This window comes from Gopherus flavomarginatus, chromosome 23 (assembly GCF_025201925.1).
Source record: "Gopherus flavomarginatus isolate rGopFla2 chromosome 23, rGopFla2.mat.asm, whole genome shotgun sequence".
NCBI classification, from domain to species: Eukaryota; Metazoa; Chordata; order Testudines; family Testudinidae; genus Gopherus; species Gopherus flavomarginatus.
The window spans coordinates 6122430-6148613 of NC_066639.1; the positions used below are offsets into that span (position 1 = coordinate 6122430).

Sequence of the window (26184 nt, forward strand, 5' to 3'; positions counted from 1 at the left end):
GTTTGTGTTTGGGACACAGGAAGTAGAAGCCACTTGGCAAAAGGAATGTAAAGGGCAGCTGCATCATCTCCATTTTGTCTTCAATCCCTCTTCCTACCTCTGGAGCAACTTCTCTACAAACCAAAGGCTTGAACAAAGGACTGAATAATGTGGATGTGTACCAGGCAGCCCTTCAAGCCAGAAACTCACCAATACTGCTAAGAACCAGATACATTCAGAAATATATATATATATATGATTGCTGTCCCATTTAACAACTCCCTTTTTCTTTCTTTCTTTTGTAATAAACCTTTAGTTTAGATGGTTTCTTGCTTATAAACCTTTAGTTTAGGTGCTAAGGATTGGCTGGCATCGTAGTATTTTGGGTAAGATCCAAACCTATACTGACCTGGTAATGTGACTGACTCTGGGGTCAGAAGAACACTGTTTATGTGAGCAGAGTTTTTAAATAGCCTCTCACTGTGCTGGACCTAGGTGCTGATTGGGAGTCGGAGAACTAGAAAGCAATAAAGGGGGCCGTGTGATTTCTTTTTTCAATTTCTCAATAACCAGCATGAGGGATCAGAAGCACAGTTGGTGACTGATCGGTGAGTTTAACTTTCGTGTTAACCACGAGTTTTCGTAGCATCTGCTCTCCCTTTTTCAGCCTGCTCTGATCTTGGCCTTTTCAGTGAGTACTGCCCCAGGCACACTGGGTCACATTAAGCACTGAAGTTAAATTAATAGAGTGTTTTTATGACACAGTCGTATGAAATCAACTGAACTCCTTTGTTTTCTTTCATCTGAGCAGGGTTTCCAGTTTCCAAACCTCATATAATCTCCCAGCTGGAACAAGGAGAAGAGCCATGGGTCCCAGACCTCCAGGGTTCAGAGGAAAGATGGATCCTGAGAGCTCCCTGCACAAGTCAGGAAACATTAAACCAACTCAGAATCTGTAAGTGCCTGAAAGAAACATCTGGGATGCCCTACAGAGTCCTTGGGAAGTCTCTCAGTTCATTATTGTCCCTAGCAGGGGTCGTATCCTCAGGGTAAACATAGCTCATGGCTTCCTGTAGATCCTAGCAGACACCAGGCCCTGGCTTCCTTCCTTCCCCCTGTGAATTTGGATGGGATGTGAAGGCCCAATTGATCCCCTCCTCTCTCCTATTTAGGGGAAGAGTTTGGAGGAGTTCAGTTCTTGTTTTTATTTGACCTGTCTCCAGGACTTGTATTGGTTTGGCCTTCCCCTTTCCATCCCTGTTTGAGGTTTCTGTCTCTATCACAGCAGGTGATGCAGTGATAAGTGAGAAAGAGGAGCAGAATTTTCAGAAGGAAAATGTCGAGCAAGTGGATAAACTCAGAGCATTTTCGCAAAGATCGAAAAGGAATGTGTCCAGGAGTGAAGAGCAGGGAAACGCCTGTGAGATTCAGCACAAACCAGAAAGAGAGCTGGGAAACCAGCCAGGAGAGAGAATGGGTAAATATATTTTCTGCTGGGGAACTCAGAAGAGCATCAAGGAAACCACAGCACAACAGGAAATCCTCATGGGAAAGAAGAAAAGTACATGCTGTGAGTGTGGTAAAAGCTTCTCTCGCAGCTCAACCCTTTCTGTTCATCAGAGAATCCACAGGGGGGAGAGACCCTATGAATGCCATGAGTGTGAGAAATGCTTCACTAACAGATCAGCCCTTTCTCAGCATCAGAGAATCCACACAGGGAAGAGAACCTATGAATGCCGTGAGTGTGGGAAAAGCTTCACTCAAAGATCAACCCTTTCTAGACATGAGATAATCCACACAGGGGAAAGGCCTTATGAATGCCGTGAGTGTGGGAAAACTTTCACTTACAAATCAAGTCTTGCTGATCATAAGAGAATCCACACAGGCGAGAGGCCCTTTGAATGCTGTAAGTGTGGGAAAACCTTCATTCACAGATCAGACCTTTCTAAACATCAGAGAATTCACACAGGGAAGAGGCCCTATGAGTGCCATGAGTGTGGGAAAAGCTTCACTGAAGGATCAGCCCTTTCTCAACATCAGAGAATCCACATAGGGGAGAGGCCCTTTGAATGCCGTGACTGTAGGAAAAAATTCACTCACAGATCAGCCCTTTCTCAACATCAGAGAATCCACACAGGAGAGAGGCCCTATGAATGCCGTGAGTGTGGGAAAACCTTCCCTCACAGATCATCCCTTTCTGTTCATCGGAGAATCCACACAGGGAAGAGGCCCTATGAATGCTGTGAGTGTGGGAAAAGCTACATTGAAAGATCAGCCCTTTCTAGACATCAGAGAATCCACACAGGGGACAGGCCCTTTGAATGCAGTGAGTGTGGGAAAAGGTTCATTACCAGCTCTCACCTTACTGGGCATCGGAGAATCCACACGGGAGAGAGGCCCTATGTATGCCGGGAGTGTGGGAAAAGCTTCACTCGCAGCTCAAGCCTTACTAACCATCAGAGAATCCACACAGGGCAGAGGCCCTATGAATGCCGGGAGTGTGGGAAAAGCTTCCTTCACAGTTTTCACCTTTCTAGACATCAGAGAATCCACACAGGTAAGCGACCCAATGGAAGCAGTGAGTGTGGGAAAACCTTGTCTTCCCACTGAGCCCATGTGAGCCGTCAGAGAATCTCTAGCCTGATTCTTGCTTGCATATTTATACCTGCCTCTGGAAATTTCCACTACATGCATCTGATTAAGGGGGGATTCACCCACAAAAGCTTATGCGCCAATACGTCTGTTAGTCTGCAAGGTGCCACAGGACTCTTTGTCACTTTGTACAGAGCTGGACTAACACAGCTTTAGCCCTCTGATACTTGGAAGGAGATGGGGTGACTCAGAGATTCCCTCCTTCCCCATCACGGCAGAACTGTTACCTTTTGTCTGAGCCAGGCAGAGTTTATCGTCATCACATTCTACCCCTCCACTTCTCAAAGTGTCATGTAATAAAGTGTTCTCAGTTGTCTGTGCTTGGAGATGATGCTTTGATTTATTTAATCCTATGCCAGAATCGCTATGACTGGAGAGATTTGGAAAGATTTAAAGTGTGACACGAGAGGTATTTTTCCTCAGGATGCAAACATTCTCACATAGGAGACGCCTTCCACCAACACGCATGGCAGAAGAACCAGAGAGATATGAACTCTCAGAAGTGCTGGGACAAACCACAACTTGAGCCAATGTTCAGTTGTTGGCAATGGGGATTAAAAGAAAACTAATTTATATGACAAGAATTTGTGATTTTTGAATATGTTATTGTTACCAATGAAAATGAAATTATAGGTGGTTATTGGTTAAAGAGTAAGAGACTAATTGATAATCTGAATTATTTTGGAAAACTGAAAGTTCTCTTTTTTTTTTGTATTTTTAGTTGTACAGGAAATGATGGCTAATCTTCAAAAGTGACTTTGATTTAATTTACCCAGTGTAGTATAGGGAGTTCTGGTAGAAAACCTCACTCCAGAGGTTGGGGTGGGAGAATAGGTGTTAGAGTGTATAAGAGAATATTGGGTCTGTATGGATTTTATTTTTTTGTATTTCAGATAGAACATATTTTGCTTAGCTTCAAAGTCAATTTCTATTAAAAGGAAAACTACTCGAGGAGACAAGTTGTATAAGATTTTACCCACTTACACTGTAAGGGTCACTGATTTCCCCACTTCTCTAATTTGCAAAGGAGAGGCCTGACATTTGTCATAGGATGTATCCAGCAGGTAGGAAAGCTGAAGTTGTCAACCATCAAATACCAAGGAAAAGGCTGAAGTCCATTGCCTTTCATATCAAAAAGGCATCTAAAGGGTGGTCTATGCTCAAGACCTATGTTGACATGGCCACATCTCTCAGGGGTGTGAAAAATCCTGAGAGAAGTAGTTAATGTTACCTAAGCCCCAGTGTAGACAACGTTAAGTTGTCAGAAGAATATTTCCAGTGTTTGAAGGGTAGACACAGCCTTAGACAGACTGATCCCCTCTGGGAAGCGAGTCATAACATCAGTTCCAATTTTGACCCATCTCCCTATATGTGAGAGAGCTGCTAGTAAGGAGGGCTGAACCAGGTATCAGATCACCTGTTTCAACTGAGGGAAAAGCTCTTAGTGCCCATCAGTCCAAAGACTGAGAGAAATGTTGAATTCCAACCATTGTCATTTTAGTATTTTATTGTTCCTCTCTCTATTTTTTGTGTTGGCCTTTCTGTTCTATCAGTGTGTGACTGTATAGCTCAATGCATGTGTGATAAAAGCTCTTTGGTGGCAGTTGGCAACGTGGTCAAAGTAATTCAGAAGAATCTCCTGTCTCAGACCTGACAAACTCATCACACCTAATACACTGATTTTTATGGTATTTATCCAGGAAGCTTAGCAGTGAGATCTCTAGTGAAAGCTTTTAAATTATTGTTACTCCTGATCACTGCAAGAGGTGTGTATGAGTCCTCTTGAAGGAGTCATGTAAGTATATGGAAAATTAGGCCCACATGCTATTGTCATGAAAGTGAGTCACCCCAATCACAGGTCTTGTTGGGGACAGTCCATTCAAATGGGAGGAAATTGTCACCCGTCCCTTACTAGCCAGCTATGTGATGTATTCCTGCATTGTCAACCTTTGCACCAGCCCAAAAAAGCCAATGGAAAACTATCATAGACAAATTACAGACATCAAAACCTGTGGAAGTGAAAAGGACAATATGACAATGAGGAAATGGTTCATTCTGTGAATATACACAAAAGACTGATTCAGTTTATGACAGGGTGGAGAGAAACACTCTGGGTCCATTCACCAAGGAGATCACTGCTGACCAGCGGTTCTTCAAGAAAGGCAGGGCCATGGCTCCTAGGGACTAGCTATCACTGCAATAGACTGTCACCTCACACTTCAGTCTACTTAGATAGGGAAGGGAGCTATTAAAAAGTGTCGGTTGCATTTTGTGATTTTGTTTTGTTGGTAACGGTTGGTTTCCATCACTCACATTTGTTTCTGTTTAAATCTCTGTGCCTTGATAAAGAAATTTCTGTTTGTTCGATAACTGTGCTCAAGTGCTGTGTGTGATACCAGTAAAACTGGTAACTTGGGAGGTACCATTGCTTTGGGCAGAGAGGAGCTGGGATTTTCTGAGCCCTGGTCTACCCTAGGAGAGGGAATCGAGCTAAGTTACGCAACTTCAGCTACATGAATAACGTAGCTGAAGTCAGTGTACTTAGATCAACTTACTGTGGTGTCTTCATCGCGCTGAGTCGACTGCTGCAGCTCCCCGTAGACTCTGCCTGCGTCTCTCACCGAGCTGGAGTACAGCAGTCGAGGGGAGAGCACTCAATGTGTTGCATCTATCCTAGACGCGATATATCGACCCCTGCTGGATCGATCGCTGCCCACGGATTCGACAGGTAATATAGACATACCCTAAGTATCTGGTGATCGGAGCTGGACCCCTGAGAGGGACACATTGAAGACACTCAGGGGTTAAGGTGCCTCTGTTGTCAACTGTCAGGGCTGCTGTGGCTCAGAGGAGGGTGCTTGACTTACTGGCAAACTTAGGTGCTGCAAGCCTGGGAGGCGGGAGAAGTGAAGTGGCGACGGTGTGCTCGGGGTGCTCGTGCTCGGAGCAGGGGTGAGCTGGGCTGAAAGAGGTGCCACAGGGCAGAGCGAGGATCCTGCCACAAGAGAGGAGCCTCAGGGTGGAGGGGGGAGCTGCCGTGGATGGGGCATCTCAGGGCAGGGACACCGGGGGGGGCACAAGGTGGAAGTTTCACCTAGGGCGCAAAAAATTCTTGCACTAGCCCTGTCCCATGCCCTGTCTGCAGCCAGGCCAACTCCCCCTGCCCGCAGCCAGCCCGTCTCCAGCCAGGTCAGCTCTCCCTACCCTACCTGCACCTGCTGCATCCTCCCTGCCCTGCCTGCAGCCAGCCCCTGACACACCCCCTGCCCTGTCTCCAGCCAACTCCTGTCGCACCCCCTGTGCCTTCCCAAAGCCAGCTAGCCCCCCCACACCCCCAGCCTGCACCAGCACTGCACCCCCAGCCCTGCCAGCAGCCAATGCCTCCCCCCTGCCCTGGCTCTAGCCAACCCCTGCCGCACCTCCTGCCTGAAGCCAGATAGTCCTGTACTCCTATATCTCCAGCCCTACCAACCCCTGCCACACCCCGCTGCATCCCTGCCTGAAGTCAGCCCTGTCTCCAGCCAGCCCCGCACCCCTTGTCCTGCCTGCAACCAGACCCTACCTCTAGCCAACCCCATGTCCACTGATGCCCTGCAGTTCCCAGGGCAGTAACCCTGCACATCTGCTTCAATGAGGGGGGCAGGGAGCAGCTGGGACCCCCACGTGCGCACCCTCTTGTGACCAGACAGCAAGTGTGAAAAATCAGGAGAGGAGATAGGGGGTAATAGGATCCTAGATAAGAAAAAGACCCCAAAATTGGGACTGACTCTATAGAATCGGGACATCTGGTCATCCTAGCACACCCCCAGAACTCCTGAGCTCCATTGCTGGGTTTCCTATTGGTTCCACGACCGGTTGTTTTCCTTTTTCTGTGAGACTTTGGGCAAGTTGCTCCCTCCCTAGGGCTCTGTCCCCAGCAGTCAAATGGGGATTTCATATTTTCCCGCTATTGGAAAGTGCTGGGAGAATCCCCCAGCAAAAGCTGCTCTGACAGTGCTAAGCAGCATCTGACCAATCAAGGAAGGAGCTCACTGCCCAGGAGGAGTGTTTGGCTCTGGAGTTTCACTTCTGCCCAATCTAGAGAGAAGGACCCAGCCACGGAGTTTGGCTCAAGAAAACCAAGTCTCCAACTTGTTATGAGAGTTTTGAATTCCAATCCTGTGCTCCAAAGTGCTTGGTGTCAGCTGCAAATTTTAGAAGTATGGTCTTCGCTGCATTTTCCAAATCATTAATGAAAATATTGAATAGTACTGGACCCCAGACTGATCCCTGCTGGACCCACTAGGTACAGCCTCTCCGTTGGACAGCCAAACCTGGAGAAGGGCTCCTGGAGTCTGGGCTTTCAACCAGCTCTGTGCCCACATTACACTGAGTGCAACTGGACCGCATTTCCCTCGTTCACTTGTGAGAATGTCCTACAGGACTGTCTTGTTCATGGATGGGAAGATGTTCTTTTTCAGGGATCTCAGACGAGAACTGGGGCACAACACCTGGATTGTTAAGGCCACAAAAATGGAGGCAGGAACCTCTTCTCTTCTGCTGGCAAAGAACCCCAGGTACCTAGAAGATAGGGACTCACATCCCTGAATGGGCTTTAAAAAGGGCAGTGATTAAAAAGTTTGTCCCTGACCATTTCTTGTTTCCACAGAGTAGACATTTTAGCAAACTTTAGAATTCATTGGTGTTAAACACTGTGAAACTCCCCTTTCTCATTCACAGAGGGCTTTAACGCCCCTTATCTCACTCAGACTCTAAACTGCCCAGAGTTTGAGAATTGTCCCTGTTCCCACTGGACAGATGGGGAGGAGCCTAAGGTCCAGAGAAGGGAAGTGACCTACCCAAGGGCCTACACAGCAAGACGGTGGCAGAACCAGAAAGAGAAGCCACCAGCCCTGACTCCTGTTCTAACAAACAAAAACCCCTTGCCCCCGAGGCAGGGATAGAGCTCAGGAATCGAGATGGGGAAATAGAAACCATTTCTGTCAGAAAATTTCATTCAGATTAAACCAGTTTGTTTCTTGAAATCATAACAAGTGGGATGAAAGTTCTTTGGGAAAAGATTTTGTTACAAAACAAAAGCATCTCCTGTTCATCACAATGTGTTAAATTGTCTCATCACACACAAAGAGGAGACACTTAGATCTCAAAAATTAGGTAAAATGCTTCAATCTGAGCTAAGTCATTGCTGCTCTTAACAATTTCAAAATAAAAAAATACAGATCAAATAGACTATTTCAGCTATTCTATTATGTGTTAATCTGCTCTGAGTAAACGTGATAGGACACCTCATATTATGCCTTACTCCTAGTGACACTCTCCGATGGATCCCCATCCTCCACCCACCGTGAGGTAAGTAGGAGCGGATCATTATTATCTCTACTTGAAAGAGGGAGAAGCTAAGGTTGAGAAAGGAGAATTGACTTGTCTTAGGTCACCCAGCCTGTCAGTGGCAGAGTTGGGAATAGGATCCAAGAGCCCTGATTTTCAAACTAACCCTCGGATCTTGAATTTCAGACATTGAATGACCTGAATAAAGTGTTCTCAGATGAACTCCAGAACAACAACAGTGCACAGAATTATTTAGCAAATATTTGAGAACTGCAATGTTAGAATCATGAACTGCTCAGAGACAATTAATGCAGAGAAGCAGCAAAACTCATCAAACATAGAACTGGTTCTGACTTTTTTCCTTGGTCTTAAAAGAGAACAACAAGGATCTGAGTCTCCTCCCTGTCAATAACCTCCTGCTCAGCCAATCAGGGTAGAGACTAAGGAGGGGAGGCTGAGGGTTCTCACCAGGGAGCCCGAAGGATGGCCCAGGTCACTGGTGGGGATCACTGCCTGAGCATTATTTCAGTCCCACATTTTTGGGTGGACCTCCCACAGTGGAAGCTGCAGAGCACTCCCCCACAACATGCACACACACACACACCTCTTGTTGGGAAGTCTGTAACAGTGAATGGGATTCTTCCATCCTAAGTGCAAGACTCTGCACTTGTACTTGTTGAACCTCATCAGGTTTCTCTTGGCCCAGTACTCTAATTTGTCTTAGGTACCTCTGTATCCTATTCCTATCCTCCAGCATATCTACCACTCCTCCCAGTTTAGTGTCATCTGCAAACTTGCTGAGGGTGCAGTCCACACCATCCTCCAGATCATTAATGAAGATATTGAACAAAACCGGCCCCAGGACCTACCCTTGGGGCACTCCACTTGATATTGGCTGCCAACTAGACATGGAGCCGTTGATCACTACCCGTTGAGCCTGATGATCTAGCCAGCTTTCTATCCACCTTATAGTTCATTCATCCTGCCCATACTTCTTTAACTTGCTGGCAAGAATACTATGGGAGACCATATCAAAAGCTTTGCTAAAGTCAAGAAATAACACATCCATTGCTTTCCCCTCATCCACAGAGCCAGTTATGTCCTCATACAAGGCAATTAGGTTTCTCAGGCATGACTTGCCCTTGGTGAATCCATGCTGACTGTTCCTGATCACTTTCCTCTCCTCTAAGTGCTTCAGAAGTGATTCCGTGAGAACCTGCTCCATGATTTTTCCAGGGACTGAGGTAACACTGACTAGCCTGTAGTTCCCCGCGTCCTCCTCCTTCCCTTTTTTAAAGAAGGGCACTACAGTAGCCTTTTTCGAGTCATCCGGGACCTTCCCCGATCACCATGAGTTTTCAAAGATAATGGCCAATGGCTCTGCAATCACATCCGCCAACTCCTTTAGCACCCTGGGATGCAGCGCATCCAGCCCCATGAACTTGTGCTGGTCTCCAGTTTTTCTAAATTGTCCCAAACCACTTCTTTCTCCACAGAGGGCTGGTCACCTTCTCCCCATGCTGTGCTGCCCAATGCAGCAGTCTGGGAGCTGACCTTGTTTGTGAAGACAGAGGCAAAAAAAGCATTGAATACATTAGCTTTTTCCACATCCTCTGTCTTCTAAGTTACCTCCCTCATTCAATAAGGGGCCTACACTTTCCTTGACTTTCTTCATATTACTAACATACTTGAAGAAACCCTTCTTCTTACTCTTAACATCTCTTGCTAGCTGCAACTCCAAGTGTGATTAGGCCTTCCTGATTTCACTCCTGCATGCCTGAGCAATATTTTTATACTTCTCCATGGTCATTTGTCCAATCTTCACTTCTTGTAAGCTTCTTTTTCGCGTTTAAGATCAGCAAGGATTTCACTGTTAAGCCAAGCTGGTCGCCTGCCATATTTACTATTCTTTCTGCACATCGGGATGGTTTTTTCCTGCAACCTCAGTAAGGATTCTTTAATCCTTTAGAGGATTGGAACTGATTTCAGTGGAGGCACATGTTTGCTAGGTTTTTATGCATTTGCAGAGGAAAATATTGAGTGTTGCCATTCATTTTAGTGATCCCTATGTAGTGGGGCTCCTGAACATACTGAAAATACATTTTTTTTTGGTTGACAGAAGAGGTTTGTAAGGGGACACTTGGATTTGAACCAAGAACCACTTGATCTGCAGTCAAACACTCTACCACTGAGCTACACCCCCATGATTGCTATGGAAGTAAGTCAGTGATCTTAAAGATTTTGAAGGAAAGGCCCTGCCTCAGAGATCTCCTGTTCTTTTCCCAGACCACAGTGCTTTTAAAAATGGGGTTTGATTAAACTTATAGATGCATGGAGACACCACAGCTTGCACACCCAACCACATAGTTTCCCCCAGTGACATAGCTACCACCTCTCGGAGAGATGGATTAACTACACGGATGGGACAGCTCTCTCCTCTCTGCTTAGAGCATCTTCATTCTTTATGAATAGGTAGGAAAGAACCTCCTGAATGGACAGGAACCAATTGATCAAATATTGCTGGGCCTGCATTCAATATGGGTAATTGGTCATACTGGGTTGGATTAGTAGGAGCATTGCCAACAGATCGAGGGAAATGATTATTCCCCTCTATTCGGCACTGATGAGGCCACATCTGGAGCATTGCATCCAGTTTTTGCCCTCCCACTACAGAAACAAATTGAAGAGAGTCTAGGGAGGACAACAAAAATGATTAGGGGGCAGCGGACTTACGAGGAGAGGCTGAGGGCACAGTCACCTAGAGGGGGGGCAAGTGGGGTAATTTACCCCAGGCCCTGCATGGATCCCATGAGAATATAGTATTCTATAGTATTGCAACTTTTTTTATGGAAGGGGCCCCCAAAATTGTTTTGCGTCAGGCAACCTGAATCCTCTGGGCATCTCTGTCCACTCCACCCCCTTGACTCATTCTCCTCCCTCTGAGGCCGCACCTGTGCTCTGCTCTCACTCCCATTTGGCCACTTCCCACTCCTGCTCTTCCTCTTTGGCTGAGGCCTGCTTGTCCACCTTTTGCTTGCTCCTCTCCTCCCCGAAGGCCTCCTTGTGCCTCTCCAACCCCTACCCCAAGGTCTGCCTGCTGCCCCCACCTCTATGCCCTTCCCCTGAGAATCACTCTACCCAAACCTCTCTGCCCCCTCCCCTAAGACCAGCTCTGCCCACCACTTGCACCTCTCTATTCCCTCCCCTGACCTGCCCTGTCCACCACCCACACCTCTCTGGCCCTCCCCTGAGACTCGCCCTGTCCATCTCTTTCCTCAGTCATCTCTTGTTATTCCTTGAAACATCAAGGATGGAATAAAAAGCCGAGTTTACTCCAGGGTGAGGAAAGAAAGGAGCCACCAACCCCCTGACAAATCTCAGTGCCCCAGAGAAAACCTGCCCCCTGCTATTGCAATCCCTGATGTGCTGGGGATATGATGGTAAAGGAACTGTCTGAATGATCAAGGCAGGAAATGGACAACAATCTACAGGAACATCATTGACCACAAACACACTCTCCTCATGCTCCTGCCAGAAGGGAAAGGAGCAGGAATTCTTGCAGTTCAGCCATGGACACACTTACACAATGGCACAGCAGTGTGTGTGTTGTGAAAGCTGGTCTGAGGAAACAACTGGAATTGATCACTCAATGAGAATAGAACTAGAGTGTAGTGAGAGACACACCTTGAGCAAGTAGTTGTGGCTGAGTGGTTAAAGTGATGGGCTAGAAATCCACTGGGGGTTCCCTGTGCAGGTTCAAATCCTGTCAACTACAGAAGAAGTTGTAGTCCTTCAGTTTCAAGAGAGCTGGGTCTTGTCTCGCTTTCAAGCTGTGTCTATACTACTAGGTAATGTGGCTTTAAAGTGTTTTAATTAAACAGCTGTTGCATGGCCACACTAGGCCCCTTGTGTTACCAGAGCACATCCAGGCTAGACTCTTGGATGGTCACAGAGAGCAGGGCACTGTGCGTAGCTGTGCAACTGGCTACAGGTGCTTTGGGAAGGGTTTGCAATGCCTCCTGGGCTGGTAGATCATCACATGATGCAGGTTTCTCTATCCCATTGTTCCATGGGAATCCTACTAGATTGCCAGCTGCTTTTCCACTGCAATGTGCTTGGTGGGGTAGAGAGTGTGTGTGTGGGGAGAGGGAGTGTGTGGGTACACTGTCTCTAATTTCAGACAGCTGCTGCAAGTAACCAGGCAGGGGGCAGGGGACAGCCCCAACATCAGCCCCTGCTTCCCTCACTGGCTCAGCTCAGCACAGCAGCCTCTTGTCACACACACATGCTGCTGCCTGCTTAGCTGTGTGTCAGGGGTGCTGGAATAGGGGGGTTAGAGGGCCATGGCCCCACCACTCTTTTTCGGCTGTTAGGACAAATGATGGAGGGGGGATAGGGTGGAGTCTTGGGGGGAAGAGGTGTTCTGTGGGTGTGGTCTCGGGGGAGGGGTGATGTGAATGTGGGTCCCTGGGGAAGGGGTGTCATGGCAGCACCACAGTTCAGACAACAGTGCCCCCCCCACATTGTAAGGAACTCCCACCGCCTCTGCTCTGTGTTCGTGGTGCAGGAGAGAGCAGCGTCCACGGCAGTGATTTGCACCCCAGGGCTCCGGCAGGGGGGCTCAGGCAGCGATTTAAAGGGCCCAGGGCTCTGGCCTCTGTAGGGAGCCCTGGGCCCTTTAAATCACCAGCTTGGGGAAGCTGGGCCAGGCTAGCACAGCGTACCCGCTCTTGCCGGTATCCCATACCGGACCGGCTTACCTTCACCTCTGGAAGATCCTCACCTGGATCAATAACTGGTTAAAAGCTAGGAAACAAAGGGTAGGACTAAATGGTCAGTTATCAGGATACAAACAGGTAACTAGTGGTGTTTGCACGGGGCTATTCAACATATTGATAAATGATCTGCTAAACAGCGAGGTGACAAAATTTCCAGATGATCCCAAACTACAGAGGATAGTTAAATGCGAAGCAACCTGTGAGGAGCTAAAAAGAGATTTTACAAAACTGGATGAAAGGGCAACAAAATGGCAGATGAATTTCAATGTTGATAAATGCAAAGTGATGCACATTGGCAAACATAATCCCAACTCTACATATAAAACAATGGTATGTAAAATAGCTGTTGCAACTCAAGTGAGAGATCTTGGAGTCACTGTGGATTGTTCTCTGCAAACATTCACTCAATGTGCAGCAGCCAGCAAAAAGCAAACAGAATGTTGGGAATCATTAAGAAAGGGACAGATAATAAGAGAGAAAATCTTATTGCCACTGTATAAATCCATGGAATGCCCATCTCCTGAATGCTGCTCGCAGATACGGTTGCCTCATATCAGAAAAGATGTATTGGAATTGGAAAAGGTTCAGAAACGGGTATGGAGTGTTTGCCATATGGGAAGAGAATAATCAGACTGGGACTTTTTGGCTTGGAGAAAAGATGACTAAGGGGGGATATGATAAGGGTCTATAAAATCATGGCTGGTGTGGAGAAAGTAAATAAGGAATTATTACTTATTCCTTCTCATAACACAAGAACGAGGGGTCACCAAATGAAATTAATGGGCAGCACGTTTAAAACAAACAAAAGGAAGTATTTTTTCACACAATGCACGGTCAACCTGCGGAACTGCTTGCCAGAGGATGTTGTGAAGGTCAAGACTATAACAAGGTTCAAAAAAAGAGCTAAATCGATTCATGGAGGACATGCTCTGAGCCAGGATGGGCAGGGAAGGTGTCCCTAGTCTCTGTTTGCTGGGAGCGGGTGACAGGGGATAGATCACTTGATGATTACCTGTTCTGTTCATTCCTTCTGGGGCACCTGGCTTTGGCCGCTATGGGAAGACAGGACACTGGGCAAAATGGACCCAGTCTGACCCAGTCTGGCTGCTCTTAAGTCCTTATGCTCCTTTCATACAGATGCCTGGGATTCTGCCTGACAATGTGTCCCTGAGGTCTCAGCCAAAATGCCCAGACAGGCAAACACTCTGGGCTCCTGAAGCCTCTGCCCCCCACCTAGTGCCTATGGCTCATCCCTGACCTTTGCTGCTGCTCCTTGCTGTAGAAGGTAAAAGAAGCGGAGGCAGCGCAGAAGCCTTCTGGGAACGCAGATCTGAGGCTTTGAGAGAGACACATTGTCTGAGACATCAGAGCGCTGTAAACCATGCAGCCACCCCCTCAATCAGGGGCCTGTTCCAGCCCTGAGTCTGGGCTACCGTGATCCCTCCCCCAGACAAGGGTGCCCACAGATTACAGCCTGAAAATAGGGATGTGACACTAAATCTTGTTCTCCCAGACAGGGCCTCCCCTAGACCAAGTGGCACCCCAGGCAAGACATGTCTTCGGTGCCCCCCTATATGTTAATCTTTTGAATATCTTATTTTTCATGGCATTTGTAGCTCAGTACATGATTTCGATGTACAATTTCGATGCATGATTTTCTCTGTCATATAAGATGCTAAATTTGCAGGCTAGGTTCTGTAAACCTGTATTTATTCATGCCATATATAAGCAAATAAAACAAATGCATTTTCTTTAAGCATGTAGAAACTTTTTAATTTTAACAGTAACTGACACGTACTAACATCTAGAAATGGAACTGTCACCAGCACAGGGCTGACCAGGATTAAATAGTGTTACAGTAGGAGACAGCGTTAGGATGTTAACCCCAGGCCTTTAGCTGAAAGGTCGCTTCTATCACCTTTCACCCATGAACTGAAGTGCAGCATTAAAGAGATCCAAAGATTGGCCAATGGCATTTTCAAGTGCTAAAATAGCAAGCGATGTTGCTCTCTCATTGGCCATCAGCGACTGAAGATGTGGTTTAATGAGCCAAAAAGAAACCTAGCAGCTGCTGAAACACTTCAGTTGGGAGTGTGCTAGACTAGCAGGCTCTTCTATCCAGCTTTGTGCACAGGTGGGATGTTTTCTGAGAGTGCAGCAGGGCCTTTAACTGCCACGAGTCCCTCATTTCAGGCTATGCAGCAGGAAAAGACAGCATGGGCTTCTGCACCGAGTTGGCCCACCTGACCTTTCATTCTTCTCTTGCTCTTTGTCAGCAAGCGGAAGAAGAAGAAGCTCTCCCTCAAGCTGGAGTTACACGGGCGAGGTAAGGACGACTTCCTGAGTGCCGGCTCCAGTCCTCTGCTCTGCCAGCTGACCTATCGAGGGGCTGCCACCACTTTCTCTAGGTTTGTCCATCGGTCTGTGGCAGGGTGAGCAGTAGCCAAACAGATGGAGTTTCTGTAGTGTAGTGGTTATCACATTTGCCTCACACGCAAAAGGTCCCTGGTTCAAAACCAGGCAGAAACATACTGGTTCCCTTTTCCCAGATCCCCTTCCTGATCAGGAAGGTGCTCCTCCTTCTCCTATTGGCCTGTCCCTGGGATAACTCCAACCCCTGCATGACAGAAGGTGCTGACAGCAGTGGAGAAAGCACCTTGGTGTCAGGCTGGAGAAGCTAGAGGAGTTAGGCATGTTACCTTTCAGAGGCTTGTGGCTTGGCCTCCTCTGCCCTTGGAGATTGGCTGGTGGACGCCGGCTCTTCCTGCTGGCCTCCTTTGCATGACTTGCCAAAGGAGGAAGTGAGGCAGGAATGGGGCAAAAGAGGGGAAAGTCAAGCTGAGAAAGACAGGGCAGAAACTAAGCACATCATTGTGGCTAAGTGGGGTTAGTAGAGCACCACCATTCATTCTGCAAAGCCTGGGGAGGTGTGGTTGGCTGCTGGGAGGCAGACTCCTGTGCCTGCCTCTTGGCTTCCCAGGGATGGCTACTTGCAGCCCAGGAGAAGAAGGGGGGTTCTGGGTCAAAGGAAAACTAGCAAAGCTGAGTCCAAGTGGAGAATGGCTGCTCCTTTATGGCTAACCTGGCAGCATGACTGATGGTTTTAGAGGTGGAGGCTGGGCTGGCTGTGAGCAACTGGGATCCAGGAAATCCCCGCCTGCCCTTCTGAGGGCCAAACCCATGGAGGTGCGGTTGGCTGCTGGGAGATAGACCCCTGTGGCTGCCTGTTGGCATCCCAGGGATGGCTACTTGCAGCCCAGGAGAAGCGGGGTTCTGGGTGGAAGGAAAAGAAGCAATAGTGAAGCTGAGTAGGCTCCTTTCTGGCCAAGATGGTGGGCTGTGGTGGGTCTGGGATTTGCCTGTAAGCCATAAGTGGACTTGGTGCAGTGAAAACTGCTGCTCCATTCTGGCTGACCTGGGGGCACGATGGACGACTTGGGAGTGGGGACAGGGCCCTGGCTGTAAGCAAATGGGATCCAGGAAGCCCAGCCTGCCCTTCCAGGGGCTGAGTATTCTTCTCTCCTGCCATGGGGACCCTGGCCTCAAGCCTGCCCAGCATGTGCTGTAGCTCGAGCATTAAGCCTTCCTGTGTGGCCTGTGCTGGAGCTGACCCTGGACCCCTGTGGGGCACTGTTGGGGGAAATCCCGACTGCAAATAATTCTAGGGGAGGCAGCCACTGTGGTTCGCCCTTCCTGCTCCCTGCGCTGCTGCACCCTAAAATCCCTGTCAGCCAGCAAAATGGGCTAGGAGCCTGGAGAGAGGAGGCAAAGGGGTGGCCTGAGCCCCCTCGGGCACTGCCCCGCCCCAGGCAGCCCACAGAGACTTGATGCCTCCCCAAGCAACGCACAGAGATGTGCCAGCAGCGCTAAGGCAGCTCCCTGCCCACTCTGTCCCCTCCCTCCATGCTACACTGCTCTTGGAAGCAGCTGGCATATCCCTGCGACCCTGAGTGCAAACTCCACAGCTGACCCACCCCCAGATCCCACTGCCTAGAAGCCACTGCAGGAGGGGAGTGTGTGCAGGTCACTTGGGAGCTGTGCTGCCCGAGGTAAGCACCCCTCTCCGCCCACCTCCTGCACCCTTACCCCTGCCCAAGCACAGAGGCTCTCTGTGTCTTGAATAAGCACTGTCAAGGATTGGCCAAGAACTTCTGCTCTGTTTATGTGAAAGAGACACAAAAAAGGGAGCCCAGCGAACAAGTTTCATTCACAAGCACAAACTGGCCGGCCAAGCCAGGATCTCTCAGTTACTCAGAAGGCTCTTCAGCCAGCTCTTCCCAAAGACCAGTCTCTGGAGGCTTTTGTGACATGATGTACCTCAAAAGAGCCCCCTGTAGCTCACATATTCATCATTCATATATGACTGTGATATGTCATACAAACCATTCCATGTAAGTTATCACATGAAAAGTCATGATCTGCTGAAATTGGTTATTCTGTCCAAATATGTACAGCATGAGGGTGTATGAAGTTGTGCATTTTGCTGTATGGTTGTTACTGAAATATGCTATAATTTTGCTAGTGAAACTGAGAAGGAGGGAGTTCAACAACCATGAATCAGCAGAGGAATTGTAATTAAGGGATTTCCAATTCAATGACAGATGCCCAAACACAACACTGTGGGGACTGCTCAAGTCTAAGACTCAGTTGCACAAGACCACACCAGGAGGATTCCCCAACCTAGTGACTCAGCAGAGCCCTCCCGGACACGTCTGGGCAAGTGTCTTCTAGACACTTGAACTAAGGATATAAAATAGGAGACTGTGGCATCATGTTTTTTCCTTTGTCCTCCCCCACCTATGTTGGAAGCAGCAGGAATCCTGAGAAAATGAAGGGGGGAATTCTATGTATTAAGGAGGGTAACATCCAGTGGGGGTGAGAAAAATGCTTGACCTAACTGCTGCCTAGTGTAATAAGGCGTAAAGTTTAGATTTTGCTGTGGTCATACAGTGCTTAGCGCTCTGCGTTGTGGCCCCAAGAGCCATGGATGCAAGTTGAGTTACGATGACCTTTTCCTTGTCTCCACATTTCTTTGGTGCCTCCTTCCAACGCTTGTCAGAAAAAATGACCAGTTTCTTTTGGAAGCATTTGCATTGCAAGGCAGAGACAGTCTTCTCTGTTTCCTCAGAAGATTGACCAAAAGATGAGAAGAGCGGACACATTTGGCAAGGCACCACTGGGTGCTGCATCCCTAACTCCACTTTACCTGGCAGGTGAGTCAGCCAGCTTAGCCACGGTGCCACTCTCTGGGACTTTTCTCCCAACTGCTCCATTTTTCATCAGTGACTATCAAAAGGAAGGTGACATGACATCTGCATGTGGACATCCCCAGTGAATCACAAGGACGTGTGGCGCAGGCTCTCTTGTTGCAGCTATTGCAGTCAAAGCAACCACCACACTAATGCCAGTCACAGCAGCCTTTTCATCAACTCCAGACTTGTGATTTGATTCTTTCCAATGCTTCTCTCCAAAGAAGCCTTTCCCTTAGCAAGCAATGACTTGGCTACCAAGGGAGGTCTCTTCTGTTTCCTAGGAAGACACAGGAAAATGTGAGCAGAGGAGACAAAAGCCGTACAACAAGGCACTACTGGGAGTTGAGCCCAGGATCTCCAGTTTATGAGACAGGTGCTTTAGCCAGCTAAGCCATGGTGCCTGTCTCAAGAGAATGTTTGCAACTGTTCCATTTGATGGCCTAGGACAACCCCAGCAAATTCTGAAGTACAGATGTTCCACATTTCCCTCAAGACCTGCAGACCTTGAGGTGTCTGGCTCTCCGTGCACAGAAAGCCACAGCTGAGATGACAGAGGGCTTCTAACATGTGCTTCTCCCACCAGACACTGTGATCATATAACTGTTAGTGATCTGTGTTTCAGTTGCAGCAATCTCGGCTCAGTTCTCAGTCATGGTAACCTTTCCACCAGCTCTAAACTTTTCATTTGTCATTTTCCAAGTGTGGGGAGGTGTCTGCCCCCAACCAAACAGGAAAAAGATTAAGACAGCCTTGCAGAGGCTGCGCAGAACCCGGCCTATCAGGAAAGGGCTTATTGGGAGAGCCAATCTGGAGAAGGCTTGCTGGAGCAGCCCATATATACAGGGTTGCTCAGCACAGCAAGAGTTAGTCACTGCTTGGAGTTTGAGGAGGGAGGTTTGGCTGGGGCTGGGGCTGGGTGGGCACCATGCTCAGAGTAGTGCTTGGTGGGTAAGGGGAGCATGAGTGACCTGGCTGAGTACTGCCAGACTGAGGCCCTAATACAAAGGCAGAGGAAAGTGCTGGGGCTGTGGGGAAATGGTCCAGGGAAACAGATGCAGGGTTGGAGGTTCACCACTTTTGCCTCCATAGCAGCTGACAAAGGTGGCTACACCCTGGACTGCAGCTGACCACTGAGGCAAGTGTCTGGGTAGAGAACAGCTGCCCCTGGGAAGGGGGGAGAGAACTGAGTGAGGCACAGCCAGAGGGCTGTGTCCATAAGAGGACACTGAAGTCCTGAGAGCGACATGGGTCCTAATGATAAAACAGATGCAGCCAGATGCCACTAGATGAAGGCGCACCGGTGAACCAGAACTAATTACCAGAATGGCCAGCAAGAGACACCACATGCCCTATTACACCAAGACTTAGCCACAAGGAAGGCTCTCTCTGTCTTGAACAAGCACTTAGAAGGATTCTGCTGACAGGTCTTTTCTTTTTTTGAAAAGAGATAAAAAAAAGTAGCCAACAGACACACCAGGTTCAGCAAGGAAGAACTGGGAGGCCAAGCCAGGCTCTCCTGGTTAGTAGGAAGGCTCTTCAGCCAGCTCTTCCCAAAGATCACTATCTAGAGACCTTTTAACAGTCACTGCAGATGCTGACCACAAAACAGGCAAAGAGATGCCAAAATAGAGTTATCCGCTGCCTGCAGCCATCACGCTACCAGGAGTTCTGCGCATACAGAGGCCCCTGCTGGGGGGAAGAGGCCTTGTTAGAGACTCTTCTGCAACCAGCCATTCTCAAATAGTGTTTAGTGCTCTGTGTTGTGACTTCAGCATCCACAGATGCCAGTTCAGTTTGGGGACATTTTTCCTGTCTCCACATTTGTCTAGTGCCTCCTTTCAATACTTGTCATCAAAAAGACCTGTTTCTTTTGCAAGCAATGTACAGCTAGGCAAAGGCAGTCTTCTCCATTTCCTCAAAAGATCACCAAGCTGTGAGGAGAGGACACACATTCAGCCAGGCTGGATCCTGAATCTTCTCTTTATTCAGCAGGTGTCCGAGAAAGACACAAATCTACACCATGTAGAGGTCAAAAATAGAAGTTTATTACACACAGTGCTGGCGAAGTGTCACCTTGCTTATTAGGCTCAGAGACATTGTTAATTAATTAATTACAATAGAATATATAGATTTTCCACAAGCAGGGGAAAGTGACGGGCTAGGCAGTTCCACACCCCGGGATAGGTTTTGCAGCAAGACAAGATAAGCACATTAGCCAATAGTTAACAGATTACATAATGTCTCCACCCATGGTCTCAAGTTAGCAAGTTAACATTTCATTAATACTTTGATAAAATGTTTTTAGTATAAAATATCTATGTTGAATTCTGATTTGAGGTCCATAGGAATGGAGCAACTCCTTTGATTGTCCAACAGGTACATTCCTAGGGGTTAAAGCAAAGAAACAGTGAAAGTATATGGCAATAAAGATTTTCTGTGTGTCTAAAGGCAGGCATTGGTCCCTGGGAAGGGACATGGAAGAATGACATATCTTATACTGACATGTGACAACTTTTCATAAACTCAAGATTGGATCTGTGGGAAGAACGTCTCCCTACAGAAGAAACAAACACAATAGGAACAGGGATTCTTTGTTCAATCTGCAACTCTGAATAAGACACAATTCTTTAGTTCTTAGCTCCAACACCTGGTAATTTGCTGACCAGGCCTATCTTAGCAAGCAAGGCTTTCTGTTTACCCCAGCTTTCTCTTAGCTTATCACTATTTGCTAGGCCTCTGGTCCTTTACCATACTCTGGACTTTGAGTCTGGAAAAGAGCTGGCACGATCCATGCACCAGGTTGCTACATAAACAGCAAATAGATTTTTAATCCTTCACATGAAGTAATGGCAAAGCTCTTGGTTCAGGCCTGTAGCAGCGATGGAATAAACTGCAGGTTCAAATCAAGTCTCTGGAGTCCATCCATAGCTGGGATGGGGCATTCAGTCCTTTGTACAGAGCTGAAGCTTGTTTGTAGCAAAGTCCCTCCAGAGGTATGAAGCAGGACTGAAGACAAGATGGAGATGAGGCATCAGCCTTTTATAGTCTCTTGCCACGTGGTCTTTGCTTTCTTTGTCCCAAGGACACTCTATCCAGCACGTGGCATAGAAAAACCTTTGAGTTCTGTCCACAGGCAGGTCCCTGCATACCTTGATGAGTCACAAGGTGTATCTGCCTTCTCTCAATGGGTCGATTGTATAGCTGATGGTCTTTAGTGGGCCATCAAGCAGGCTAGGCAGAACTGACACCAACTTGTCTAGAGTGATCCCCAGAAGCAGAGCACGAGTTTGAAATATGGACAGCACAGAACCAATATTCACAACGTCAACTACAAAAATGATACACATCTAGAGATAGCATCATTATAATCAGCCAGTCAGAACCTCTTCACAGACCCCTTACCTGGCAACTTTTCTACAATATTGGCTGCAAATATAGAACAGTGGTCGCAATGGTGATCTATACAGTAACAGATTAAGCCATTAATGTCACAGGAGGTGACATGGTATCAGTGAGACTGATATTGAAATGCTGCCTCCAGTTTTGGTGTCCTCGGTTGAAAAAGATGATGTGAAATTGGAGCTGGGGCAGCAAAAAGCCACGAAATGTTCTGAGGGCTGGAGAAAAATACCTTCTAGTGAGCTATTGAAAGAGCTCAATCTGTTTAGCTTATCAAAAGAAGATTGAAAGGTGACTTCACTGAAGTGTTGAAGGACCTTAATGGAGAGAAAAGATTGGGTGTTAGAGGGCTTTTTAATTGAGCAGAGAAAGACATAACAAGACCCAATGGTTGGAAGGTAAAAGAGACAAACTCATATTACAACTAAGGCCCAAATATTCAACAGCGAGGATGATTCACCACAGGAACAGGCTACCAAGGAAAGTGGTGGATTTACCATCTCCTGCTGTCTTGTAATGAAGACTAGATGCCTTTCTGGAATGTGTTTGCCCCAAAAGTAGCTCTTGTGTCATACAGGAGGCCTGTGATATGTAGGGGTTCAGATTAGAAACTATAATGGTCTCTTCTGGCCATAAAGTTGACTAATTTCTGAAAAGCTGAGTGTAGCATTGGCAGTAGCGTCTGATATTTTCCTGGCTAGCTGGTTTGCTTCCTAGAACGAACGCTCCTTGAGTGGGGTGATCCACTGGGAGTATCTCAAACCTCCAGAGTGTCTGGCCAGGGGCAGGACAGTAGCACAGCAAGGGAGGGGTGTGGCAGTGACATCAGAAAGGCCTTTTTCAGCACCTCAGACTATTGGTCAAATGTGGTGGGGAGGTGGTGACCTCACAGAGAGATGCTGACATCAGTCACGCAGGACAGGGGCAAGGGGCCAGGGAAACCTCAGAGACTCTTGTGGCTGCTTCAGCAAATCTCCTTCTCCAGGTCTCTCCTTGAGGAGTGACAGAGTATTTGGGTTCATGGATGTGAGTGCCAGGAGGAACCTCTTTCGAGTTTTCTCCTTCCCTTGTAGTGATTTTACTAGAAAATAGCCGTCCCTGTTTAGAAGGTAAGAGCCTCCTGGATGTTTGAAACCTGTTCAGTCTGATCCATCTGGTGAGAGTTGAATTCTAGGCATGGAAAACATGAGCTTAAGGAGGCAGAATTTTATTCCACACCTGGTATTTTGTCCCTTCGAATCACTGGGGACATTAGGGTTTGTCCTTTTTGTTTCACCTTTCCCTCCCTCCATCCATCCATCCATCCCTGCCTCCTTTCCTTTCTCTTCGTCTCTTGCTTCTTTTGTCCTTTCTCCTGTTCCCTTCCCAACACCAGGGGTGTGTGTGTGTGTGTGTGTGTGTGTGTTGCCGGGGAGTGCTCTGCAGCTCCCACTGTGGGAGGTCCATCCAAAACTGTGGGACTGAAATAGTGCTCAGGCAATGATCCCCACCAGTGACCTGGCCCATCCTTTGTGCTATCTGGTGAGAACCCTCAGCCTCCTCTCTTCAGGCTCTACCCTGATTGGCTGAGCAGGGGTTTATTGACAGGAAGGAGACTCAGGTCCTTGTTGTTCACTTTTAAGACCAAGGAAATAAGTCAGAACCAGTTCTATGTTTGACAAATTTTGCTGCTTCTCTGCATTAGTTGTCTCTGAGCAATTCATGATTCTCTCTAATATTGCAGTTCTCCTCAAATACTTGCTGAATAATTACTGTGCACTGATGTTGTTCTGGAGCTCATCTGAGAGCACTTTAAGGTCATTCAATGTCTGAAATTCAAGGTCCGATGGTTAGTTTGAAAATCAGGGCTCTTGGGTCCTATTCCCAGCTCTGCCACTGACTTGCTTTGTGACTTAAGACAAGTCAATTCTCCTTTTTCAGTCGTAGCTTCTCCCTCTTTGAAGCAGAGATAATAATGATCTGCTCCTACCTCCCTCACAGTGGGTGGAGGATGGGGATCCATTGGAGAGTGTCACTAGGAGTAGGGCATAATATGAGGTGTTCTATCACGTTTACTCAGAGCAGATTAACACATAATAGAATAGCTGAAATTGTCTATTTGATTTGTATGTTTTTATTTTGAAATTGTTAAGAGCAGCAATGACTTAGCTCAGACTGAAGCATCTTATCTAATGTTTGAGATCTAAGTGTCTCCTCTTTGTGTGCGACAAGACAATTTAACACACTGTGAGGATCAGGAGATGCTTTTGTTTTGCAACACAATATTTTTGCAAAGAACTTTTATCCCACTTGTTATGATTTCGAGAAACAAACTGGTTTTGTCTGAATGGGATTTTCTGACAGAAACAGTTTCAATGACATTTCCCCACCATCTCAATTCCTGGGCTCTATCCCTGCCTCTGGGGGGTTTGTTGTCCATTAGAACAGGAGTCGGAACTGGTGGCTTTTCTTTCTGGCTCTGCCACCGCTGTGCTTTGTAGGCCCTCAGGTAAGTCACTTCCCTTCTCTGGACCTCAGGTCCCCTCATCTGTCCAATGGGAACAGGTACAGTTCTTGAACTCTGGGTGGTTGTGAGCCTGAGTGAGATAAGGGGTGCTAAAGCCCTCTGTGAAGGAGAAAAGGGAACTTCTCAGTGAGTGGGGGTCCTCTCTGTATAGCCACAATAGGGAAGGAAAGAGATGGTGTGGGGTAGAAGACAGGCAGAAGGGGTCAAATGGGGCTAAACCAGAAATGAGTTTTTCTTCCTGTTAAAATATCCTGGAGTCTCATGGCTGAAAAGTTGCATCTTTAGTTAGGTATGAACCAGCACTCTTTCAATAACCAGGCAAAGGTGTGAACCACAGAGACTGATAATTGCCTGCTTCCCAGCTTTGCCTAAGAAGCACCTGCAGCAGTGCTACTGGTTAGTGCAAAAGGGACTACTGCTGGGGTTATGACTTCAAGCCTTTCTTTAAATACTGTTTTCTATTACCTCTGTAGCTTCCCCAACTTGTTTTGCTCAATTCACATGGAAAGTACCCTACTAGGAAAAGGAGAATAAGTTCTGAAATGTGGAAGCTGGTGCTCAGCTTGGAAATATCCACCCTCTGCTGCCATGAATTCCAGTAGACTGTTCACTGTCAGGGAAAATTGATCTATTAGCTGCCAGGAAAGGTGTCTGGGCACCATATCCCGCTGCTTCTTCCAGTGCATCCCTGGCTCGGTCATGGTTGTAGAAGGATTCTATATGCATTGAGTCTTAATGTTTTCCAAGCCTTCTTAGCACAGCTGGTAGTGTCTCAGTCGCATAATCTGGAGGCTTTGAGTTCAAGTCTCTCAGGAAAACAATGGATTTTGCTCCCTGCTTCAAATTTTCTAAAGGAAATCAGAGAAAAGAGACTACAGGAGAGTGTTTTCTAGACACCTTCGCATCCATCTAACACACATATAAACACAGAATCTTCTAAGGCATTAACTTTTCCTTCTCTATAGAGTTTGTGTTCTCCATAGAGCAAAATATATCAAAAACATGCAAGTCTAAACCTAATACAATATGAAACTCAATACAGATAAAATCTCACCTCAGAGATCTTCCAATAAGCTTTTTTTGCAGACTAGGCTTATTTCTAGTCTGGGCCCAATCTTTTCACCTGGTGTAATCCTTGTTCCGGCTCAGGTGATAGCTAGGGAATTTCTTATGACTGCAGCCACCTTTCTTCTGTTCTACCCCCTTATATAACTTTGGTACAAGGCAGGAATCTTTTGTCTCTCTCCTGGGGAAAAGCCCCAGGTTTAAGATGGATTCCTGTACCAGGTGACATGCTCACATGTCCTGTGAGACCCCAAACCTTCATTCTTCCTGGCCTGACTCACAGATGGTGCAGGACAGAGCCATCTACAGTCAATTGTCCTGGTTAATGGGAGCCATCAAGAGTCCAAACCACTATTAGTGGCCCACACTTTGCATCATTACAACAGGACCTCAGAGTTATTGTTCATATTTCTAGTTTCAGATACAAGAATGATAGGTTCATACAAATACGATGAACACACACAGTTGATTATAAACTTTGTAATGCTACCTTACATGCATAAAGCATATTCCAGTTACATTATAGTCACACTCATTAGCATATTTTAATAAAATCATATGGAGTGGAAGGTCATAGCAGGGAAAGGGTTTTACTGCAGCACCTGGGAGCAGTTGAGTTTCATGTACAGGCTGTGGTATGAGTTTCTCCAGGTTTCTCCTAAGCACACAGGGCCCTTAGCAGGTGCTCTCGATACAGGAATGGCCCAGACATGATAAAGTGATGGGAATTGCATTTTCCTTTTTAATTTTTGTATTTCCAATGACATTTCTGTTTGTGATTTTGTTTTGCTCTGTATAACTGTGTTTTCTCCTGGATTTGCTATTTAACTAAAAAAAGAATAAGGCCTCAAGGGGCCGGATGGAGGAGCAGGCTGGGGCTAGGACTGCTAAGAGAGTGAAAGCATCAGGTTTTCTGCCCTCATTTTCTGACTAGTTTCTCTTCAGCATCAAATTTACTCAGTTGGTAGAGTATCAGACTTTTAATCTGAGGGTCCAGGGTTCAAGTCCCTGGTCAGGTAGAAGAACAATTCCCCAAGATTTTCAGAAGGCATCTCTTGAGGACTCTCTTTGACTTCAGTTTTTCCTTTTCAGAACTTGGCCTTTCCTAGGAAGGGCTCTTTACTGCTTGGGACTGAAAGTGCTACTTCTTCACCTGTCCACTGGCATTGCAAGTCTGGAGGAAGAAAGGCCTCTGGGCCTGTAACAAAGTGCTGTGTGCTGATTT

At 47.1% G+C, this 26184-nt stretch overlaps 2 protein-coding genes and 3 non-coding genes across 18 annotated transcripts in view; 3 read left to right on the forward strand and 2 right to left on the reverse strand.

Annotated features, from left to right (window-relative positions):
- LOC127039367 (zinc finger protein 383-like) overlaps positions 1–3326 on the forward strand; it is a 124680-nt gene extending 121354 nt beyond the window's left edge. For 2 of the 3 annotated variants that reach the window (XM_050932949.1, XM_050932947.1), the window contains exons 4-5: positions 791–904; positions 1265–3326. In XM_050932949.1, coding sequence (XP_050788906.1) covers positions 791–904; positions 1265–2589 — 1439 coding nt within the window. In that variant the 3' untranslated portion in view covers positions 2590–3326. The remainder of the gene's footprint in view (positions 1–790; positions 905–1264) is intronic. The other variant, XM_050932948.1, reaches the window with a different exon arrangement.
- The window catches only part of LOC127039347 (gastrula zinc finger protein XlCGF57.1-like), a 284061-nt gene that overhangs the window by 154170 nt on the left and 103707 nt on the right, over positions 1–26184 (reverse strand). The window lies entirely within an intron of this gene.
- TRNAC-GCA (transfer RNA cysteine (anticodon GCA)) lies at positions 10091–10162 on the reverse strand. Its single transcript has one exon. It is a non-coding gene; the product is annotated as a tRNA-Cys (tRNA).
- Positions 11653–11734, forward strand: TRNAS-AGA (transfer RNA serine (anticodon AGA)). Its single transcript has one exon. It is a non-coding gene; the product is annotated as a tRNA-Ser (tRNA).
- Positions 15194–15266, forward strand: TRNAV-CAC (transfer RNA valine (anticodon CAC)). The gene has a single exon. It is a non-coding gene; the product is annotated as a tRNA-Val (tRNA).